The sequence below is a fragment of the Phocoena phocoena genome, chromosome 16 (genome assembly GCF_963924675.1).
Source record: "Phocoena phocoena chromosome 16, mPhoPho1.1, whole genome shotgun sequence".
Taxonomy (NCBI): Eukaryota; Metazoa; Chordata; class Mammalia; order Artiodactyla; family Phocoenidae; genus Phocoena; species Phocoena phocoena.
This window is the reverse complement of record NC_089234.1, coordinates 69,615,221-69,636,016: the sequence shown is the minus strand read 5'-3', so window position 1 is coordinate 69,636,016 and position 20,796 is coordinate 69,615,221. Positions and strand designations below refer to the sequence as shown.

The 20,796-nt window shown below is 37.7% G+C and overlaps 1 protein-coding gene across 1 annotated transcript in view; it reads left to right on the top strand.

The window, feature by feature from the left end:
* The window catches only part of CABCOCO1 (ciliary associated calcium binding coiled-coil 1), a 125,833-nt gene extending 107,039 nt beyond the window's left edge, over positions 1–18,794 (top strand). The window contains exons 6-8 of the mRNA XM_065894564.1: positions 12,605–12,727; positions 13,140–13,280; positions 18,443–18,794. Of these exons, the coding sequence (XP_065750636.1) occupies positions 12,605–12,727; positions 13,140–13,280; positions 18,443–18,517 (339 nt within the window). The 3' untranslated portion in view covers positions 18,518–18,794. The remainder of the gene's footprint in view (positions 1–12,604; positions 12,728–13,139; positions 13,281–18,442) is intronic.
* Positions 18,795–20,796: the final 2,002 nt, after the last annotated feature.

Below are 20,796 nucleotides of genomic sequence, written 5' to 3'. Positions count from 1 at the left end.
TACCAATAAGCAAGTAAACAAACCAATAAATTGTAAGGAAAATGGTGTTTTTTGGAATAAAGAATTACTGTAAAAGATTATCTTCCCAGTCATTTCTTAGTATTTACCATCACTGCTGAGCCAAATGAGAATAAAATTTTCAAATACAAACAGAAGCTACAGGGACTTCTCTGGTGGCACAGTGGTTAAGAATCTGCCTGCCAATGCACAGAACACAGGTTCAAGCCCTGGTCCGGGAAGATCCCACATGCCGTGGAGCAACTAGGCCTGTGTGCCACAACTACTGAGCCTGCACTCTAGAGCCCGCAAGCCACAACTGCTGAGCCCACGTGCCACAACTACTGAGCTCACGTGCCACAACTACTGAAGCCCGTGCACCTAGAGCCCGTGCTCCACAACAAGAGAAACCACCTAGATGAGAAGCCTGCTCACCGCAACTAGAGGAAGCCCACGCGCAGCAACAGAGACCCAACGCAGCCCAAAAATAAATAAATAAAATTTAAAAGAAAAAACAAAACAGAAGCTTCAGAAATAGAATATGTCATTTCATAACATTTTGATACTCTATGTGCTCTTCAGAACATGCCTTGAACTCCAAATCCTTCAGAGGTAAAACCTTCATCTTCTCCTAGGGCAATGATGATAATCAATGGGCTGATGTTTCCAATGATACTCCAATCCTGAATCTGTTAAGACCTGGTTGTAGATTGAATAATTAGACTAACCTAATTAATACTATGACTTAGTTTTGCAATGTACCTTTATTATTTGAAAGGGGTTAGTTCTGGTTTCTTAGCAGAATTTTGAAACAGTAGCTCATTGTCCTTGCTTGTTTTTGATTACTTAAATGATGTTAGCTTTGTTAAAGTCGATTTATATTACAACCTGTTGAAGCACTATATTATAGCACGTGCTGTTTTCTGATTTTCTTATCTAAATATCAGTTGCCTAATGTACAGAGTTCATTTATAAATACTCAGAAGTTCCCTGGATCGAGTAAATTAACATGCTGGGCCAGATTCTCCGGCTTCATTAGCAACCCCTCATACCAAGGCTGTGTTCATACAAGTGTGAAAACCAGAACGATCCTTCAAGGGTTTTCCTGGCCTGAATAATTTCCTCATCAGGGAACAGGCCACCCTCATCCTAGTATTCTGGTCTCACCACCACAATCTATTCATTTTGCATAATTCCATGGACACCCCCTGGAAGGATCTAACCATTAGCACTGCAGGAAAATGTAAAGTCAAGGAGCCAGGCTGGACACCCAGGTGAGGAACAGCCTGAGTTATAGGTCATAGTGGGAGGGCAGGGGAGAGATACAGAAAACATTTCATAAACTTTGGCACCCTCTATGTCAATAGACTACATAACAGGGGGAAATAGTAATAGAATGATTTACTGACCATATGAGACCACAGTGATTTCCTACCTTCAATTATTCAATAAATATTTATTACTTTCCCACTGTTTATCAGTCACCTGCCAGGCAGTCTAGTAGGGATCAAAACAACAAAACAGACCAAGTCCCTACCCTCAAAGAGCTTTGTTTAGGCTTTGTTTATTGTAGACTTAAGTATGTGACATGAAAATCTAAAACTAAAAACAAGCTTCACACTTTTAAGCTCTTCCGACATGCCAGGCACTGTGTAAGTGCTTCACACACATTGATTTAATCCTCACTAAAACCCACCACGCAGTGGGTAAGTATTGTTACCCCCATGTTCTAGATGAGGACAGCGGCCCTTGCTGGGGGACCGTGGATGAATAAGCATCCTCAGAGAGCTGCAGTTATGCCTTTTGCTTGTGACAATGACAGTGTTTCAGTGTAGCAGACGACATAGGTTTTTTTGGTGCAAAGAATTTTAAAATAATATTTGTGCATTCTCTGTTTCTCACTCAAAGAAATGAAAGATTCAAACTATGGAAATAGGGGCCTAAAATCCGCAGGACAGAAGCAGCACTATATAGTCCCTATAGGACAGCTGTTGAGATAAAGCCAACGCACCATGGGCTTGTGCTAGAAAAGTAACTCAGCACAGCTGTCTAATTCTTTTTATGAAATGGTTGGAACTGATCAGAAACTAGAGCCGCAGGACGGACAATGAAAGTCGTCCACAACAGACCTAATATCTTATTCACCCAGGTTGACTTTAAAATTATATCAGTCATGAAAATTATTTCACTGTCTTCTGTCATGAGTCACTGGGCTATATTTAATTTTAATCATTAAAATGTAAAAATAATAAAAGCCACCAAAATAGTCTATAGTCAATTTTCTGATAAAGCAAATTTGTTTTTTCCCCCATTTGTCATGTAAATGGCCTCCAGAAAGTTTTTCGGAGCTAAGTGTTAATTAGAAATATGGAAATGGACTTAAAGTACATTACAACACACAGTGGAAGAATAATCACAAGAGATTTGGTCACACAGCCATACCCATTTCTCAATGTGTTTTTTAACTATCTAGGTTATTGGTTGTTCTTCTGCGTGCCTGTTCCTAGAAGAAAAAAAACAACTGTGATTCCAATGAAAACAGTAATTACAATTACAACAAATAGGACAAATTGCTATTTGATCAGGAACATGCAGTTTTAGTCACCAAAAGCAAACTGATGCTCCTAGACTTTCCTATTTACTCAGATGAATTAAGCATGTTCTCAGATTTCTTTATAAACCAAATGCTTTTTATATCTTGCCATCTTTAAAAAAAAAAAGTTCAATCCTCCATGCCTTACTTTTGTTAACTTATTTTGGAACAATGCGCTGTGGTGCTGTGAGGAACCAGTGAACAAATTCTCTTCCTGAAATTCCCTGAGAACTTACGCTTTCAGATGCCTATGCTTTCTAGTATGCATATATCATTTTACTTTTCTGAACTTCTATTTCCTCACTTGTAAACTGGAGAGAAACATTTTGGGGGAATCCATAAAGAACCATAAGTGGGGTTTCACTTGCCCCTAAGGTTTGGGTACATGGACTTTGGGGTCAAATAGATCTGCGTTCAAGTTCTGAGGGAATTCCACATTCTCTAACTATGTGACCTTGACCAAGTTACTTAACCTCTTTGAACTTTAGGTTCTTCACCAAAAAATGAGATCAATAAAACCTCTCCTCACAACGTAGTGTGAATTGAAGGACCTAATATTTGTAATGTGCTTTCTAATTAGCCCAATGCCAAGCTCAGAGCAAGCTCCCTATGAACGAGAGCTGCTTTTTCTCTTCATCAGTGTGCATCTTCCTGGTGGTGGCCAGCACTGCCACAAGTCCAAGGGGTACCATTCACATTGTTTTGGGGGTCGAGGGTGCCAGCAGACAACCCATGGAGAGCAATGTGAATCATGGCCCCTGGAGTCAGGCAACTCAGAAAGTCTAACAATTGTCTGGTGTTACTCCCATCAGGAACTACATGGGGAGAGCGGTACCTCTGAGGAATCCTTTAGAATATTAAACTGCTCTTTGTCTATAAGGCAACTATTAGTCAGTTTAAGCAATACAGTCAAGTCTGTGAAAAGCCGTTTAGTTGTTTGGCATTGTGCTAATCAAACAAATACTCTAGGGCTCCATTCATCAACTGAGAAATACAAGCATTGCCCCGATGCAACAATGAACCATTAGGTTTGCTTCTCCAAGTGGTATCATTTTTCAGGACAGATTTTTAAACTGAATCAGAGCTGATCAGACTGGCAACCCTAAACATTTTTAAATGAATGGTTACCCTAACGGAAGACTCAACACCTAATGAATGCTTCCTGCCTACAAAGACCTGATCTGGGGTCTCATGATCAGTAAGACATGGTCCGTGCCCTCAGGAAGTTTCTACGAAGTGATGGGAGATCACTCATCCACGGCTGTAATTCAGGGCACAATGTAACAAGTACCATAAGAAGAACAAGCAAATACTCTGAAGCACAAGAAAAAGGTCACTGAGGTGAATGAGCTGGACTGGAAACCCAGATGAACTATCAGCTGACAGGGACGAGGGAGAAATGCCCTCCCAGCAGAGGAGGTAACACAGGCAAGACCCTGGCTGGGAAAGCACCTCCATCTATGCTTTTTTTTTTCTTTTCTTATAATAAATATTTATTGAGCACCCACTGTATGCCAGGCACAAGCCAAGTAGCCCAGTGTGGCTGGAGCTCAAGATCTCTAAGGCAAGAACTTGGACCCAAAGCCTACCATGGGCATTGTCATGAAAAAGAAGGGAGCAGGTCTGGCAGACATCACGGAGGTGCCCCCAACACGTTTTGTGACTGATTTAATGTTAGGGACAAGGGAGAGTTAACAACTGAAGACAACCTCAAGATTTTGAGTCTGGTAACCAAGAAGCTGAGAGATAAAGCAAATGGAAGAGGAACGGGTTTGGAGAAGATAATTAAGTAGAAATAAATGGACAAGCTTCAGCCTGTCTAAGATTCCAGTAAGTACTGAGTGTGTAATCCAAATATTCTTCTACATCATGACATAAAAATACTGAATCTGAGGTTCTGTATAGGCTGGCGACTGTGAGTCTTGTATAAATAGAGAAAAAACCACTTGAAATATAGTAACATAGGATAGAACATCTGTAACTAGACTAGAGATGACCTAGTCCAACCCCCTAATTTTACAAATAAAGAAACCACATCTCAGACATACTCTCTACAGAGCCAGTCTAGGACTCTGACTACACATTTAAGGGGAAAAAAAAAATCCAGATTTCTAAAACATTCAAATCTGGAATACAGATACCACCTAAATTTTTCAGAGTTGCTGTTATTTCAGTTTGTTTGTTTTTAACTAAACTAGCATGATTTACAGCTTATAGGTGAAAGATCTTTTTTGATAAAATTCTATTGCCATATACGCCATTGTCCACAAAGTCAGTTTCGTAGTTAATTTCCAAGAATTCAGATTCCATGAAAAGCCTCAGAACTTTAGGGTACCTAGAGCTGTTCTTTGCAGGGAAAGACATGCCTCTTCTTAGGTCACTGAAACAATGACACCCCTGTGTACACAACAAGGGCTGCCCTGCATGGAAGGAAGGGCTTGGGTGCTTCCTGAAAAGAGCCCTGTTTGTAGAATGCCGAGCACATAAGTGTAATCAACAGCAGTTTCCTCTGAAGCAAGAAAATCCTGCCCTGCTGACCAAAGTTGCGGAATCAGTTAGTGTAGATTTTAAAAAGGAGGGGGGAGGGAGGTGGCGGAAGCTAAGCAGAGAGGGAAATATTTATAGCTGTGACAACATGTTTCCTTGTAATAATTTATGATCCCACTGGAGAAAAAGGAAACATACAAACTATGAATAAAACATCCAAAATATAAACATTATGCCTTCTGCAAATTTTCTTTAGTTAAAAATTAAGGTTGAGGTTGGCTAAAGTAAATGAGTATATTTTCGTGGTCTCCTATTTCCTTGATGCTAAGGCTTACCAACTGATTTACAACTTCCTGTGTTGTTTTTTAATCTATATTTGTCAGCACATTTTTAATGTCAGATTACTTAAAATAGACATCTTGGGTCTAAGAGGTCAGGAATAATAATATTATGTTGACTTCTCTAAATATTTCATAGCACTTACAAACATTCTAGTTTAGGCCAAAAAAGCTTTATATTTCTAAATGAAATAAATTTCAATACAGTTTTAAGATTTCTTTTTCTTTCAACTGATGTCTTCAGGGCTGAAGTGCAGTTCCATCCATATCCTCTGACGTTAAGTAAATTACATGTATACCTTTATCCAAATAGTTTCAACTTCATTTTACTCAGATAACTTAAATTGGGAAAATAACAGGAAGTCCATGAAAAGAGAAGGACAAGAACCAAGGACTTAGGGTTCTTCCACTGGAGTTTCTCTTCTAACCATTATGATTTGTAGTCTCTTATAATTTCTGCCAATTACAGGTACTTGTTCAAAAAGAGTATTATCAAGTATAAAAGCCATGAAATAGCTTAATTTTCATATAAGCTACCATAAGATGTATTTAAAATGCAACATTTACAAAATCAAAATTTTAAATTTATATTTCATAATTCAAAATAGGCTCTCCACAAAGATAATTGCATAACTCATTATTCTAACTGATACCTAATTTCCCAATTCTTAAAACAAGAGATAATTTAGAGTATTTCCTCAATTTTAAATACTAAAAACCTCAAATTTAAATAGAACACCCTAGATGAAACCAAACAAAAATTCATCCATGATCAGAACTGTTTGAAATACTTTATTCTGAGTTCAAGGATATGCCTTTTAGAGTATAACTTAGTAAGCTAAACAAATATACCCTGAGTGGCTTCTAGAAGATATTTTTGAAAAGAATTAGTTATTTTCTAACTGTTTTTAATGGAAGCAACCGTATTTTCAGTCTCTCACCCTGAGGAAGTTGCAAGATAAGGTCAATTCAAGAATCGAAACTAAGTACAATGTTGAACTTAGTAGTTGTAAGAGCTCTGGTATTTCAATTTTCACAAGAAAGACATGTTGAAAGTTTGCCCTAAATTTGCTTTTGACGAAATTTGTTAAAGGAAATCATATTTGAATTGAACTCAATCTGGGAAACCACAGGCCACATTGGATGCTGAAAAACAAAAGATAAAAAGAGTGATAAATTGTGGGGGAGGGGAGAAGCAGGTTTTCTAATTTTGGAAGTTGGGCATAAACACTCTCCTTTTCTAAATGAGGTGGTTTGCAGGAGTCCTGACCAGGCCTCCTAACTACCTAATTATGTCATGCTAGTCCCAAAGGAGAAGTTGTTTGGATCCGAGGAATTGGTTAAATCAAAGGGCATTGGATATATATCTGAGAGTTTAAAAATTGAGACTGTATGGAAACAGGGTGATGATGTGTCCTCATTGACAAATTCTTCTGAGTTAATTGGATTGCTTGGGCGATGTTAACAATTAAATATAGAAATAGCATGAACCAGTATCCCCAGCATGGCTACTCTAATCTGTCTTCCAGTGCTGGCATTAGAAAGATGATCCTGTCAATAATAACAGTAATTATAAATGATAATAATACTTTCCCTTTGAAGAACTCCCAACATTTTTACCCACATTATCTAATTTGTACCCTGAAACAGTTCGATGAAGTACTCAGGTAGCGATTATCATTACCTTCCTTTTACAGATAAATAAACTGAGGCCTAGGGATTTCTTAGCATCACACAATTAGGAATAGAGCCAAGTCTAAAGCCTATCATTCAGTGTTCTATCTTCCACATTATTGCTGTCTTTAGAAAATCTGGGTATCTGAAGTACTGTTCTAGCTCTCACGAAGTGTTTGCACCAGAGCCAGATCAAAGCATCTTTTCCAGTTAAATTGTATTTACATTACAAGAAGGTACCCTTTTTCAAATTCATTAGAGAGGATTTTGTTGTCTGAGGTCATTAAGATAGGAGTACTCGATTTCTTTTCAAATTATAGTGTTTCTTTTCAAATTATAGTGTTTTCTTATGCAGAAGTACACTTAGAAATACTAAAGATGTCTTAAATACTCTGGAATCAGTTTAACTATCTAACTTTTTTAGAAAAAATATCAAGCCCATGTTAAACAAGATCAAATCAAGAGATACAAATAAAATGGGCACAAGGTGTTAACTGGAGTGCCCTAGGCAGATTGCAAATTGGTTTACTGGGGCCTGCCAACTTAAATTCGTCTTTGCAGCTTCAGCTGGACGGGGGTAGTCTTCATTTCCTGTCCTCACTTGTTGTACTGTGTTACCCTTCACTGTCTAGGTGATTAGCTTGTGAATCTGGTGGTCTCAGAGCTCTATTAAGTTATAAATGTTCAAACTACCAGTATGCTGTGAATAAAAATAGAAGTTGCTATTAGATGTCTATTCATACCCTGCAGAAGCCTGGCAACATTTTGAACCTTTCAAAACGTAAATACTGCATATTAAGCATAGGAAAGAAAATTAATGTGCTGCATTTGCGAATTTATTTCCAGGTCAAAAAGGCAAAGGGGGACGAGGACTCTTGTAGCAGAATTGATCTTCTACATTTATAGGGTATGTTAAGAAGTTTGAAATGGCCTGAACACAAAAGAAAAACACTTTAGAAATGGATTAATTTTAGTTTCTCTGATAATCTCAGCTTTTGTATTTCCTCTTTTGATTTTAAATTTATGGCTTCAGTATGACATTACCAGAGTTGATTGCATTTTGCAGGTGGCATTCATGTGTTGTTACTTTATGTGTAGTATATTGTGGGCAATGGGTTACAATTTGCGTTAAAATGTTCCAAAATGACACGGTACTTCTTAATTAGACTTGCAAATGAGTAGTGCCTTTTTTTCAAGGAGAGAAAATAGTTAAAACATTACAGGAAGTTTTGTGCTTTTTTTTCCTTAGTTAGTATTGGGAGAAGTTTGCCATAAAGTTTTCTTCCTGAAACTTTGACTGTTTGTAGTAAGTTTTGATTTATATATGAAGTCATCATCTGACAATTCCAAATAAGTGTCTTTCTGAAGCATACCAGTTTTTTATGTGTCTATAGCCCAAAAAGAGTTTAACAGATTTATCTTTTTTTTTTGGCATTCAAAACAGTAAAAAGTTGTCATCTCAATGGCATTTTTAATATTTTGAATAACCTAATAACCAAATTTAATAAGTTAATAATTGCCATCTTAATCATAGGTTTCAGTGATACAAACAGTACCCGCAAATCACCTACACTTTTTTCAAAGAAAAACAATCATAAATAACAATAAAAAGAATAAGAAAACAACAAACAAAAACAATAAACTACAGTTAATGCTACCAATGTTAACATATAAAGTAGAGAAAGAAAACATGCAGTAACACAATTTTCAGATAAAATCTTTATACTTCTTCTCAGACACAATAAGATCTAGAAGCGGATTCTAATTCTTATAAGTATTTTTCAGACCTAAACTGACCCTGTCCTTAGCTCCAGGAGGTTCAAAATTCCTATCATTTATTCCCATGGTAAATGTCCATTTCATACTGAATATGTAAATTCTTAAAAGAGCTCTAGTGATTTCATTTGGCTTGTAAGTAAAGATCTTGGATGTTTTTAAAGCTACATAATGTTTGGTGATGAAATTTTGTACTTATGAGTATTAAATTATGCCAAAAAGCCATTTTCTTGATATTCTTTAAATACCATGGCACAATGCAACTAAACTCAGATTATAAACCATCTTAAATAACACTAATGCAATGTGCACTTAATGAACACTATAACTAACTTAATTTTCATGTAACAGATAACATCTGGGGGAAAAGTATATTGGTAAGTTATGCAAAACTAATTTCTAGCGACCACATCTGTAGATGTTATTTATTGTACCTTCACTTAACAGTTCATTATTCTGTTTAGAAATCTATTCTCTTCTTTATTAGAGCTTTTAATGTACTCACCTTAGTTCAAATGGTCTGCTCATTATCAGAAAAAATATAAATGGCATTCACATGGAACAACATGATTGTTTTTATTATATCCATTTGTGTGCAAGCACTCAAAAATGGCAAGAGAAACACATTTATTGCTTTACATTCAAAGTAATATTTAGGAGGTATTTGAAAGTCAAGCAAAACCAATCATTTGGCCAAATGATGTACGTGTATAATCAGAAACTCCTGATTTTTAATCTCAGCATTAGGCCTCAGGCAAGTCACTTAAAGTCTTTCTCTTTGTTTTCTGATCTGAAGATTATGGGTGCTATTCTCTTATAGACTAAAAGAGGGGGTTGCTAAATCAGAGTCCCAAATAGGAGTGTTTTTTTAATAAACATACTTGATCCTTTTTCTGTTTTTATTTTAAAGATTTAAGAGGTAACATATTATACTTTTGAGGAAAAAATATGAGACAATTACAGTTCTACAGGAATGTATAAAATAGTTATAAAACTAGCTTTATTTAATTTGCTTCAACTATTCATAGACTTGAGGAAATTATAACGTTCTTTCAGAAAATCTAACTTAATAAAGCTGACCATGTCTTTCTGTTTTAAATAGATTTTATTACAGAACCAGTGATGTTGTAAAACATGAGGTTTTGTTAAAAAAAAATACAAAGGCCTAATTGTATTTTTTAAAGAAAGTATTGCATCAGACGGTTTCATTTAAACATATTTGCTGGCTCTGTGCTCTCACCACAATTATTGATTCTAATTTTCCTTCAACTTGTTTTTTAAAAAGGCTACTTAATGGGGGAAAAAAATCACTATGATGCTTCTAGGCACTATGTTTATTTCAAACTATGTGTTTGACAGTGTACCTTCTTACTACTAATGAAATGACTTTATACTTACCCTTATCTGAAATTGGGACATTCCTTTCCCTTATGGTATCTTACTAACGTAGCCAAATGTAACTCTTTGTGAAAGAGAAAAATGTAGCTGTGGTTTGGTTCATTGATATTATGCAAAACACCCTGAAGTAAAGAAATTCTCACTGCCAGTTTTTGTGCATGAATTAAATCAAATGAATAGCTGTATGAGCTACACTCATAAAATTCAAGGAAAAGAAAAGCCCAACTCTCAGTCAGAGCTTCAGGTTCTTGGGATAAATAGGAGCTTCACTCCACCAAAGAAGTGATGATGTGGAGCTGAGGAGTACACACATACACACACACACACACACACACACTGACACACACACACAGACACACACACCGACACACAGAGACACACACACAGAGACAGACACACAGAAGACACAGAGACACACACACACGTACACATACACACACAGACACACACATACACATACACACGCAGACACAGACACACACACACACACACACACACCTTATTTATTTTACCTATAATATTTCAGAGGATTTAAAATATATTTAGCCGTTTCATTTTTCTAGCTTGGTAAAATGAAGAGCAATATAAGATGCAGGAGGGTAAAAAAGAAGTGTGGTGAAAAAATGGTACAGATAATTTTGTGGGAAGATGAAAATGCTTGTATGTCCCATTTCGGGAAGAAAACAGTATCTTATGAAAGTGAAGAGAGAAAAGGATTGTTCTCATATTTTTTTTTGATCTTCTATTTCGATTAACATTTAGTCAACTTAAGATAGACAATCTGGAATGATGTCATCTAATAGAATAAAGATTAAGTGCTTAATAATATCAGTTAGTATTGGGAAACTAACTAATGTTAGTTAGTTGCCACAAATGTGACAACATGATGACATATTACAGTTTACCGAAAACTGCATCGGCCACAAAGTCAGTACACCAGGGTTTAACTTCCATCCCTTTCACCAAGTACTTATTTGACCTTAAGACAATCATTAAATCTCTTGATTTCCAAATTGCCTTGACTGTAAAGTTACGGCTCTTCAGTCCTTCTATATATTTATACTAAGCAGCAACTTCCTATAAAATCAAATTAAAATTAGTAATATGAATTCAAGGCAAAATACATTGCTATGACCAAGCAATAACTTAGCCTCCAGTTCATTCTAAAACCTATCTAAATCAAAAGTATTAATATGTAAATCAAGATGAAGTATTATAACATGTAAGTTTATTTGAAATATTGTAGAGAAGTTAGAAATGAATGTGATGATTTCAGGGTGTTTCCAGGCCCCATGGGATGCTAATTATTTGGTGAGTTTACACATTTCTAGATTTCTGTCTTAAAACTTGTAGGCTTAAAGACTGTCAGCATACAGTGGGTAGCTTCATCTTAGGGCCACAAAAACAAGCTCCCGAGACCTCACTAAATAAACTAGAACATGGATTTATGGATTTCCAATGAGGAATGTAACAGGCATGAAGATCAGAGCACTAAACTGGGTGTGTCTGTAGATCATCTGAGATGGGAAGGCACAGATTACGATTGGAATGTTGCCTTTTAAACATGAAATCAGAGCAAGAGGAACCGTTTAGATGCATCAGATGTTTAATGCCATCAGTACCCTCATCTCCGCTCTCTCCCCCAAGTCATGGTGAGATGGACACCGCATAAGGTGACTTCTTTAACTCGTTTCATTTCCACTGTTGACCACCCGTCACTCTTCCTCTGGTTGGCACTCTTGCCACAGAATTATTAAAATGCTCACAGTGGCGTCTTGCCTTGCCCTAGGTGTTTCTGCTTGACTTTGCAAACCTCCTCTCTGATTTACTGTATGCTGGCTATGTACCTTAACCTTGAGAGCCTTTATTGTCCTTGTCACCAGGTTCTCTTGGCCACTTCACCATTGTCTCCAAGAACAGCTGTGCTCTACTGAGTAATATCAATCACCATTAGGCTGTTATTGAGTGTTTTAAGCGCGAAACCCTCTGCCAGAACTGGAGAAGATGCACAGAGGATCTAAAACATGGTCTCTACCTCCGGAGAGCTGGTAGACAGGAGGAAGGGGACACTGACCCATGAAACAACTCAAGATCAAGGCAGTACAAAATGAAGTTCTAAACTCCATGGTACAGAAAAATTAGACAGTGGGGGAAAGTAAAATGCAAGTTACCAGGTACAGAGCACAAAAAGCACTAGAGAGCTAAGAGGTCGGCAGCGTCAAGAATTCAGAGGCGACGGCACTTAAAAAACAATAGACTTGGAACTTTATAAATATTGCCTGAAATTGTGGTTACTCACCAAAAGACTTTGTCATAATATAGCTCTTCTCTTCCCCACTAGCAAGTGATAGAGGTTGTGAAGCCTGCAGGTCACCCTTTCCCTGATCCTCTAGAAGAAGGAATCTCATTTGATATTTACTCAACATTCATAGAGCCACCTCCAATACTGGATATGGAAATGAAGGTATATTTCCTTGTGTCTCTTAATTCACCCTATCTGAGCATTATATTCTCTAGAGGATAGGAGAGAAAGAACAAAATGCTCTTCTATCTTCTTTCCCTCTGATTTTTCCTAGCTAAATATAAATATTTCTTCTGGCGTTGATTCACAAGTGGGCCAGCTGAGGGTGGTTCAGCAGTTTTAATTACTTCTACTCCGTCTTCCCCGATCTCCACCTTCATTTTCCCCAGAGTAGGTAAAAGCAGCGTTACTTGATTTGTCATGGTGCTCATGAATAATGAAAATGCAGGAAGACGTCAAATCAAAATCCTTCCAGATTGACATCATTTCTGATAGAAAACTACCCGAGAGAAACCTTTACTATCAGTAAAGGCTCCAGAAATCACTTGAGTGTTGTTTACTTTTAATATTCTAGGGGTTGAATCAAGACCAAGGCCCTGAAGAGTCCCAGCCAGAAGCTGACACTTCAGAGACCGATCCATTAGTTGGTTTCACCATTGAAGATATAAAATTGGTGCTGGGTCAAGTCACAGATGACATTTTAATCAGCATTCAGGTACTCAGCCTTGATGGTGTGCTCACTTACTTTATTACTGGTTAATTAGCCAACCTCAACCTTAATGTCTATAAACACTACCCATGTTCTGCCAGCGAGAGTGACGCTGATGATGGAGGAGTTCGATATAACATCTCCACATAACTCTCAGTAGAGTCATCTGAGACTCAGTGAGATCACAGAATACATTCACCAACAGCACATAGTGTGGTGCGTTATCAGTTTACAGATCATTCAGCATTGAGACCCAAAAAATAACATGATAAAGACTTCATGCCCAGTCACGCTGTAAGCAATTGCTCATGCAAGAGTAATGGGAGAACATTTCTAAATAGTAAACACGAAAGCTCAGACCATAATTCTTAGCTAAGACCTTTCACCGAATGCCTACAGAGAGGCTTTCATATCTTTGAACTCCTCAGATGGTTTGCTCCTTTTCACATACCACTAAGAGCTAATGGCTATGTATACTAATGGTGTTATCACTGACACCAATGGCTGCATGAAAGTGGTGATGGCAACAGCCATCTCAGTAGCAACTGCCAATGATGAATCAGTTGGCTAAGTTCTACGCTTAATGTATTTTCCCCATCCAAAAACAAACAAACAAACAAAACATTTCTACCTCAACACAAAGGCTTGCATCATTTCCTAGGCAAAATGATTAAATGAGTGATTTCCATATTTTGAGAGGATTTATAATTTCTTGTGGCAATAACAATGAGTCAGTAGGACAATATACTGCATGTTTAAAATATGAATGCATCTGAGGGAAAGATTTAGTTGCTTTCTGGACATGAGACTATATATAAAAGCACACTGTATTAGCAACTAATTTAGAAGGAGCAAAAGATTAGCTTGGCAATAGCATACCTTGTTAGTTGTTTAATCATCAAATGTTAATGTGCTATTTACATGAATATTTAATGATTCAGTGCCAACAGAACCAGCCAAAGTCCTCGGCTTAATAAGGGGTGTTTAGTGTTTACCAGAAATAGTGAAAGGACACATTTTACACAAAGCTTTATTGTTAACAACCCTATGAATGTAATAACTGGTTACTGTGTAGAAGGGCAGAATGCAGTTGAACTAAGCTAAGTTCAGAACATATCTCCTTTTTAGATTTGATAACATTTCATCTAAATATAGTTTATGTATAATCATGGCCCTGGGCTCCTTTGTGATCCTGCGGCTCTGAAATTATCACCGAAGGACTACTAGACAGTAATAGAATTGTTTGCAGGCTCCCAAAATTGAAAACATCTTTACCAAGGCCATGTTCCATGTAGTGAGCAGTATGTTTTTAACTATTCATTGAAAAAAGTTTTTTAAATTAAAGGCTGCAGCATTTATATCACTACTTACTATAGCAGAAAGAATATGATTGCTATATGTGTGTGTTATTGTCCCACTGGCCTGCAGCCATCTTTACTGAGCTTGGAAGTCCATTAGCTGGCTCATCTAAATGTAATTAGGCATAGAAAGAACTTGGACCAGAGGTGAGGGATACAGATCTTTCAGGTGCCTTGATCATTTCCATGTTAAGTAGATTCATGGACATTAGCCTGGGCCAAATTATTGCCAATTTTTCAGTAAAATTGCATGGTGATGTGGATTGACACAGTGTTTCAAGACAGCAAACCCCTCTATGTATTTTCTCTCAAAAATCCTAGTAAACTCCATGTGAATTAGGCAGGCACTTACCTGATAAATAAATTGAAAACTTAGAGACACAGAAAGATTGTCATTTGTCCAGGGTTTCCAGGGTCAGAAACCGATGAAAGGCCCTGATTGGGAGCTGTGAACTGGGTTCTAGTTCTAATTCCAGTGTTGTCCACAGAAACCACATAACGTCTAATATCATGACCAGACTACTTTGGTTTTTAATACTCCAGTGGTGTGGCACTTTTTCAGTGTTTACTCTTGTGTCTTGGTCAAATTCCAAGTCGGGTAATTGCGCTCTGCTTACCTAAATTTCTCCCCCTGTTTTAGATGGGTAAGTTATTTTCCACTTCTAAAACCTCCTTCCAGTGTTCCTGGCTCTTAAAACTGTCTCATCGCTGTTCAAAGGTAGCCACTTGTCAGTGGTCAGTGTATATAAACCTTTTGAAGACACTGACTTGCTGTAGGAACATTTAATCAATTATTATTTGTAAAATGTTTTAAATTTTCCAATAGTTTTTTCTCCTTCTTTATTTAAAAATCATACTCTTATTATAATTTTTGTAGGAAAAGGCAGTACAGAATTCATGTTTTAAGTACAGTGTTTTCAGAGCTTCTCCTCCAGCATGGTTACAGGCATATTTCACTTTCTGTAGTTCAGAAATTTCTGACAATAGTGTGAATCCTTAAATTTTTTATGTTAATCTACTTACTTTCCCATTGACTCACTTTATAATTTTAGAAATTTATTAAGAATGAAGTTATCTGGGCCCTGAGATGTTAATTAAAATTATACTGAATAGAGCAAACATTTTAAGCTTATATAGTTTAGTTATTTTAATTTTAAAGATACATTCAAAATGAAATTAGTTTGGCCCTGAGTTGTGTAATAAAAATGATACCCAATGGAGCAAACCTTAATATATTTAAAGAATTATATTTCAGAGAAATATGAATGCTAGCACTAAATTCTTTCATTAAATGTTGGCTGTTGGCCCTGTCTAAGCAAAATAATGTGAAAACCTTGAGGGAAGTTTGCCATCTTGGGACCATAGGTATTTTTAGGTCAACTTGAATTTCCAGGTTAGAAAAGCTGAGTGGGAAATCACCTCAAGGAGTGATCACTGAAAGGGTATTGAACTCAGGTCATGGATTTTCCATTCTTTCCTAAAAGGAAGTAGAGCCATACCCTATCCTGGGGGTTGTAGGATAGCATGTCTGGTCAGCAGTGTTCTGAGGATTAACACGGAGACACCATAGACCCATAGACCAATGACAACCTGTTCTTGACCAGACGCGGAGTCTTGTCATCTAGCGCCCTATCACCATGGTCTAGAGATCTGAGACATGTCCCTCTGTCAGCTCTAGCAGGTGTGCACCTGACCTTCAGGAGCCTTTTCCCCAGAGCACACACTTGTGTCAGTGAATTCTGTCTCAGTGAAATACCAGAAAGACCTCCAGGTTAATGTGAAAACCTTGATGAGACAGTGAAACAGAAGCTGGAAGATGATAATACATCTGTTCTTAGTTGAAAAGAAATGAGATTTTGGTGGATATAGAATACATTAATTGAAAGAGGGGAGAGTCAATTGTCTAGTTAGAGCAGTGCTTCCCGATGCTTTGGAATTGTAACAAGATTATTCCTTCAAACCATTTCATTCCCTGTATGGTCTAATATATAGCATGCCTTAAAGAAGCAGAAGTAATCTATTTTTAAAACATATCACAACATCCTATTAACGAAGTAGTATAATGTCGGTGAATATATCACAAAATTAGGAGTTGGAATTATGAATTTAAAAGCTAACATACATGAAATTTAACATACTTAATTTTAAACTACTTAACTTTTCAGATAAGAACTAAAGGTGATTGAGTGGCTTTCCCAAGGCCACAGAGCTAAACTAATCCCTAGGTCTCCACACTTCTAGACCCTGGCTCCTTTCAGCTCTTCCAATTTTATTCCTGCGGGGATTAGTGGCCCCTGAAATATGACAGTTCTTTTGTAGCCCGGAGGACCATGTTCATCCCTCATTGCCTCCTTCACCCAGCCACCAAGAAAGGAAAAGATGAGAAGCTAGAGGCCAGACTTGACCCCAGGGCTTGATAATCAAACTTGAGCCAAAAAAGATCGATATTCACACGAGAACCCAGAATTATTGACACCAGTGTGATCTTTTCAGAAATAGCAACTCTGGGCTTCCCTGGTGGCGCCGTGGTTGAGAGTCCGCTTGCCGATGCAGGGGACACGGGTTCGTCCGGGAAGATCCCACATGCCGCGGAGCGGCTGGGCCTCTGAGCCATGGCCGCTGAGCCTGCACGTCCGGAGCCTGTGCTCCGCAACGGGAGAGGCCACAACAGTGAGAGGCCCGCGTACCGCAAAAAAAGAAATAGCAACTCTGAACTGAAAATCTCATCAGATAAGGCAACCAGGTGTACCTTTGAAAACTACCTACTATAATTACATTTATAAATAAAGAAATAAGAATGAAGTTACATCTGGACCAAAAACAGTATTTGATTTTTTAAATTTCTTCTATAAAAATTAAACTGATACATTTCTCAAAATACAGTTACCCTGATGTCCTCAAATTAGGTTATAGATATTAATATTTTAAACTTCAAATTACTTATTAACATTTATGTGTATGAACTACTCCTCATACACTTGTCAACTATTTTAAATCACCTAAACTATTCCTCATACACTTGTCAACTATTTTAAATCACCTCAACAAAAACACCAGTTTTACCATGCCCCACCACTGGTTTCTCTATACACAGTTTTATAGCCCATCATGAAAAAAGGAAGACATTTCCAGGGCTACACATGTTCAGATACTGTGAAAATATTTTTGGAATTATGCAGGTAGCAATGTTAGTCCACAGAATATCTCTGCCAGAAGCTAAATGCTATCACACTAAAACCTGTCAGCAACTGCTTACTTTTTTCTACCAAAACTGTACCACAAAGTGGCATAATTCCAGGAGTTATATGTGTGAAGAATACTCTTTAATTATGAGAAACATTCTAATTGTGAAATTATTTGTGTTGTTATTTCACAACAGAAGGTTTCTGGGATCTCATTTAGAATGTATTACGCAGGAAACAAAAACATCCATTGCAAAGGGGTGGCAGTACCAACAGCACTGCAATAACTGAGCCTAGAGCAGTTATTCTGATTCGGTGCTTATTGGTAAAGTCTGTCTGAAAATGCAGATAAATTAGCCTATCTTCTAACACAAAGCTATGTGAAAAATGGCTGTCCAAATACCACTTCCTGTTCATAGCAGACATGCTACACATTGGGAATGTGCAGAGAAATATGATAAAGTGTTATCACATCACTACAGGCTGAAACACGGCTATGTCTGCAAAACAGGAAGGTGTGTGAGGGATAATGTCTGTCTTTAGGCACTATAGTATGTCAAAACCACAAAGACAATGTGCAACAAAAGATAGCTCCATCCTAACCACTTTTTTATGACTGTCTTCACAGACCAAGATAAACGAAAAGCTGCAAATACAGGAAGAGGCCTTTAATGCACGAACAGAAAAATTGAAAAAGGCCTGAGGGCTCCAAACAAGGAGAGTGATGCTAAACTTCACAGAAACAAACAAAACCAGCCAGAATAATAGACTCTCTAGAGCACCAGATCGCCTTCATTTAGCTGGGAGAGGAAAAGCAAGCCCCAATTTTTATTATCCTAACGAATTAGAAAAGTATTGGCCCCAATCTTGCTACCTCCTGTCCCATAAGAGCCTCTGAATTTATTACACTGTGTGCAATAAGAACATTTTGTACATAAGAGTTTGGAGAATTATTATAAAAATGCAATGACTTTTACAATACTCCTTTGACATTTTGACTAGTAAATGTTAATCATCTTCACAACTTTTTAAAATAAAGAAAAAACATCATAATTTTATCCACACTGACCCAAATGAACTGCCACGTTGCTGAAGCTTTGTGAACATAGACCACCACCACACTGCTGAGGATAAAACTTGCTAAACAATAGCAATTCAAATGCATATACTAGGGGTTTTTTTCCTCCTTAAGTCAGCTGGTTTTCTTATTTAAATGTTTCAGTGTGAAACCAATTTTATGAAATTATATAATGCAGTTTGAAGCACTTTATTCTGTACTGTATTTGTTATTTCTAATCTTGTTACTCTCCCAGGAGAATACATGACCTATATAAAAAGAAGCAATGTATAAATGGTTATTAAAGACTAACCTATATATAGATTGTAAAAATCTTAAATACAAATCAAACTCACAGAGCTCTTAAAATTAACCATTATATTGCAGTAGAATGATTGAAACCACCTCAAGCCTTTAAATACCTTTATTAAAATATAATTTCAAAAGAAAATATCCATTTGCTGACTGATTGTCCCTAGTTGGACAAACTAAATTAACTACTACCTCGGCCCTTTCCCAATTTCTGAGACTTCTGAGTATTCTAGAGTGTAGAGCCTTGCTAGGAGGGGACCATTCTTCCAAGAAGTTTCCAGTTTACACTGGAAGCAGATGTATTTGCATCTGGGTGGCACTTGGTCACAGAATGTTCTGTCTGTGCTCTGGCCTTGTCCTATAACCTTACCTACTTACTCTACCTGTACCGAAGGGATTTGCCCAAAATGTATTCATCTGGGGCCGAGACAGATCCGGCAGCATGTGGTATTTTTTTAACTACGCTGACCATCAAAATAAGAGAAGTCCTTAAGATGAAACCGTGTTTACTGTTCATGAAGTTCCGAGTCTGGAAGGCCGGGAGATGCGCCGATATGTTTCTCCCTTGAGCTGTCCTTCCTAACTGAAAACGCTGACGGCCATAGGAGATCACTAGGAGGGCTCACAAGACTTGATTTCGCCAAGCAGTCTTGTTCCAGAGGAAATAGAGGCGAAACTAGAGAACCCACAAATAGGGAATAAAGGAGCTTCTCGAAATCACCAAACACAGCTTCAAATGCAATCGTTGGCACAGAGTGGACCTCCATTTCCAATAAAGAGTTCTTATTTTGAGCAAGGGTACCAAGAGTTTAAAACTGAATAACAAATAGCAGTAAGATCCCTAAAAGCTACACAAAGACAATATCCTATAAGCGTGCCGAAAGCCTGCCTCTGGAGTAAGACTTCCAGGTAGCGTCACCTGACTTGTGTGTGACTTTGGACAGGCTGTTCACCCTCTACTTGCTCATCTATTAAATGAGGATAATACTTATTTTTGAGGTAGTAATGAGAACTCAGTAAATTCGTTTTAAAGGACGTTTGTTCTAAGGTTTGGTTTCTGTTTACCTCCTAGGATAACCCAAAAACCACTGCCCATCCCTAATACCCACTGTCCAGTTATTGGATCAGCCTCTTTGCCAGAATTCCCAGCCATCTCTGTCTCTCCACTGGAACCTGTGGATCGATACATCCTCCCATGGTAACTACTTTGCCACCCTGTTTTCTTACATCTTTCATGTTGGAGCAGCCCAGGGATCCCTGAGGCAGCCTGGCTGTAACATCTAATAATGATAGGAGTAAGAGCAATTGTAGTGGCAGTAGCTAATTCACAGTCTTTGCTCTTTAAATTAATTTTGTTGATAAAGGAATATGTGCACTCCGTTACCAAAAAAAGAAAAAAGTGTAGACGATGAAAAATACATTTCAGGGCTTCCCTGGTGGTGCAGTGGTTAAGAATCCACCTGCCGATGCAGGGGGACACGGGTTCAAGCCCTGGGCCGGGAAGATCCCACATGCCGCAGAGCAACTAAGCCCGTGTGCCACAACTACTGAGCCTGTGCTCTAGAGCCCGTGAGCCACAACTACTGAGTCCACGTGCCACAACTACTGAAGCC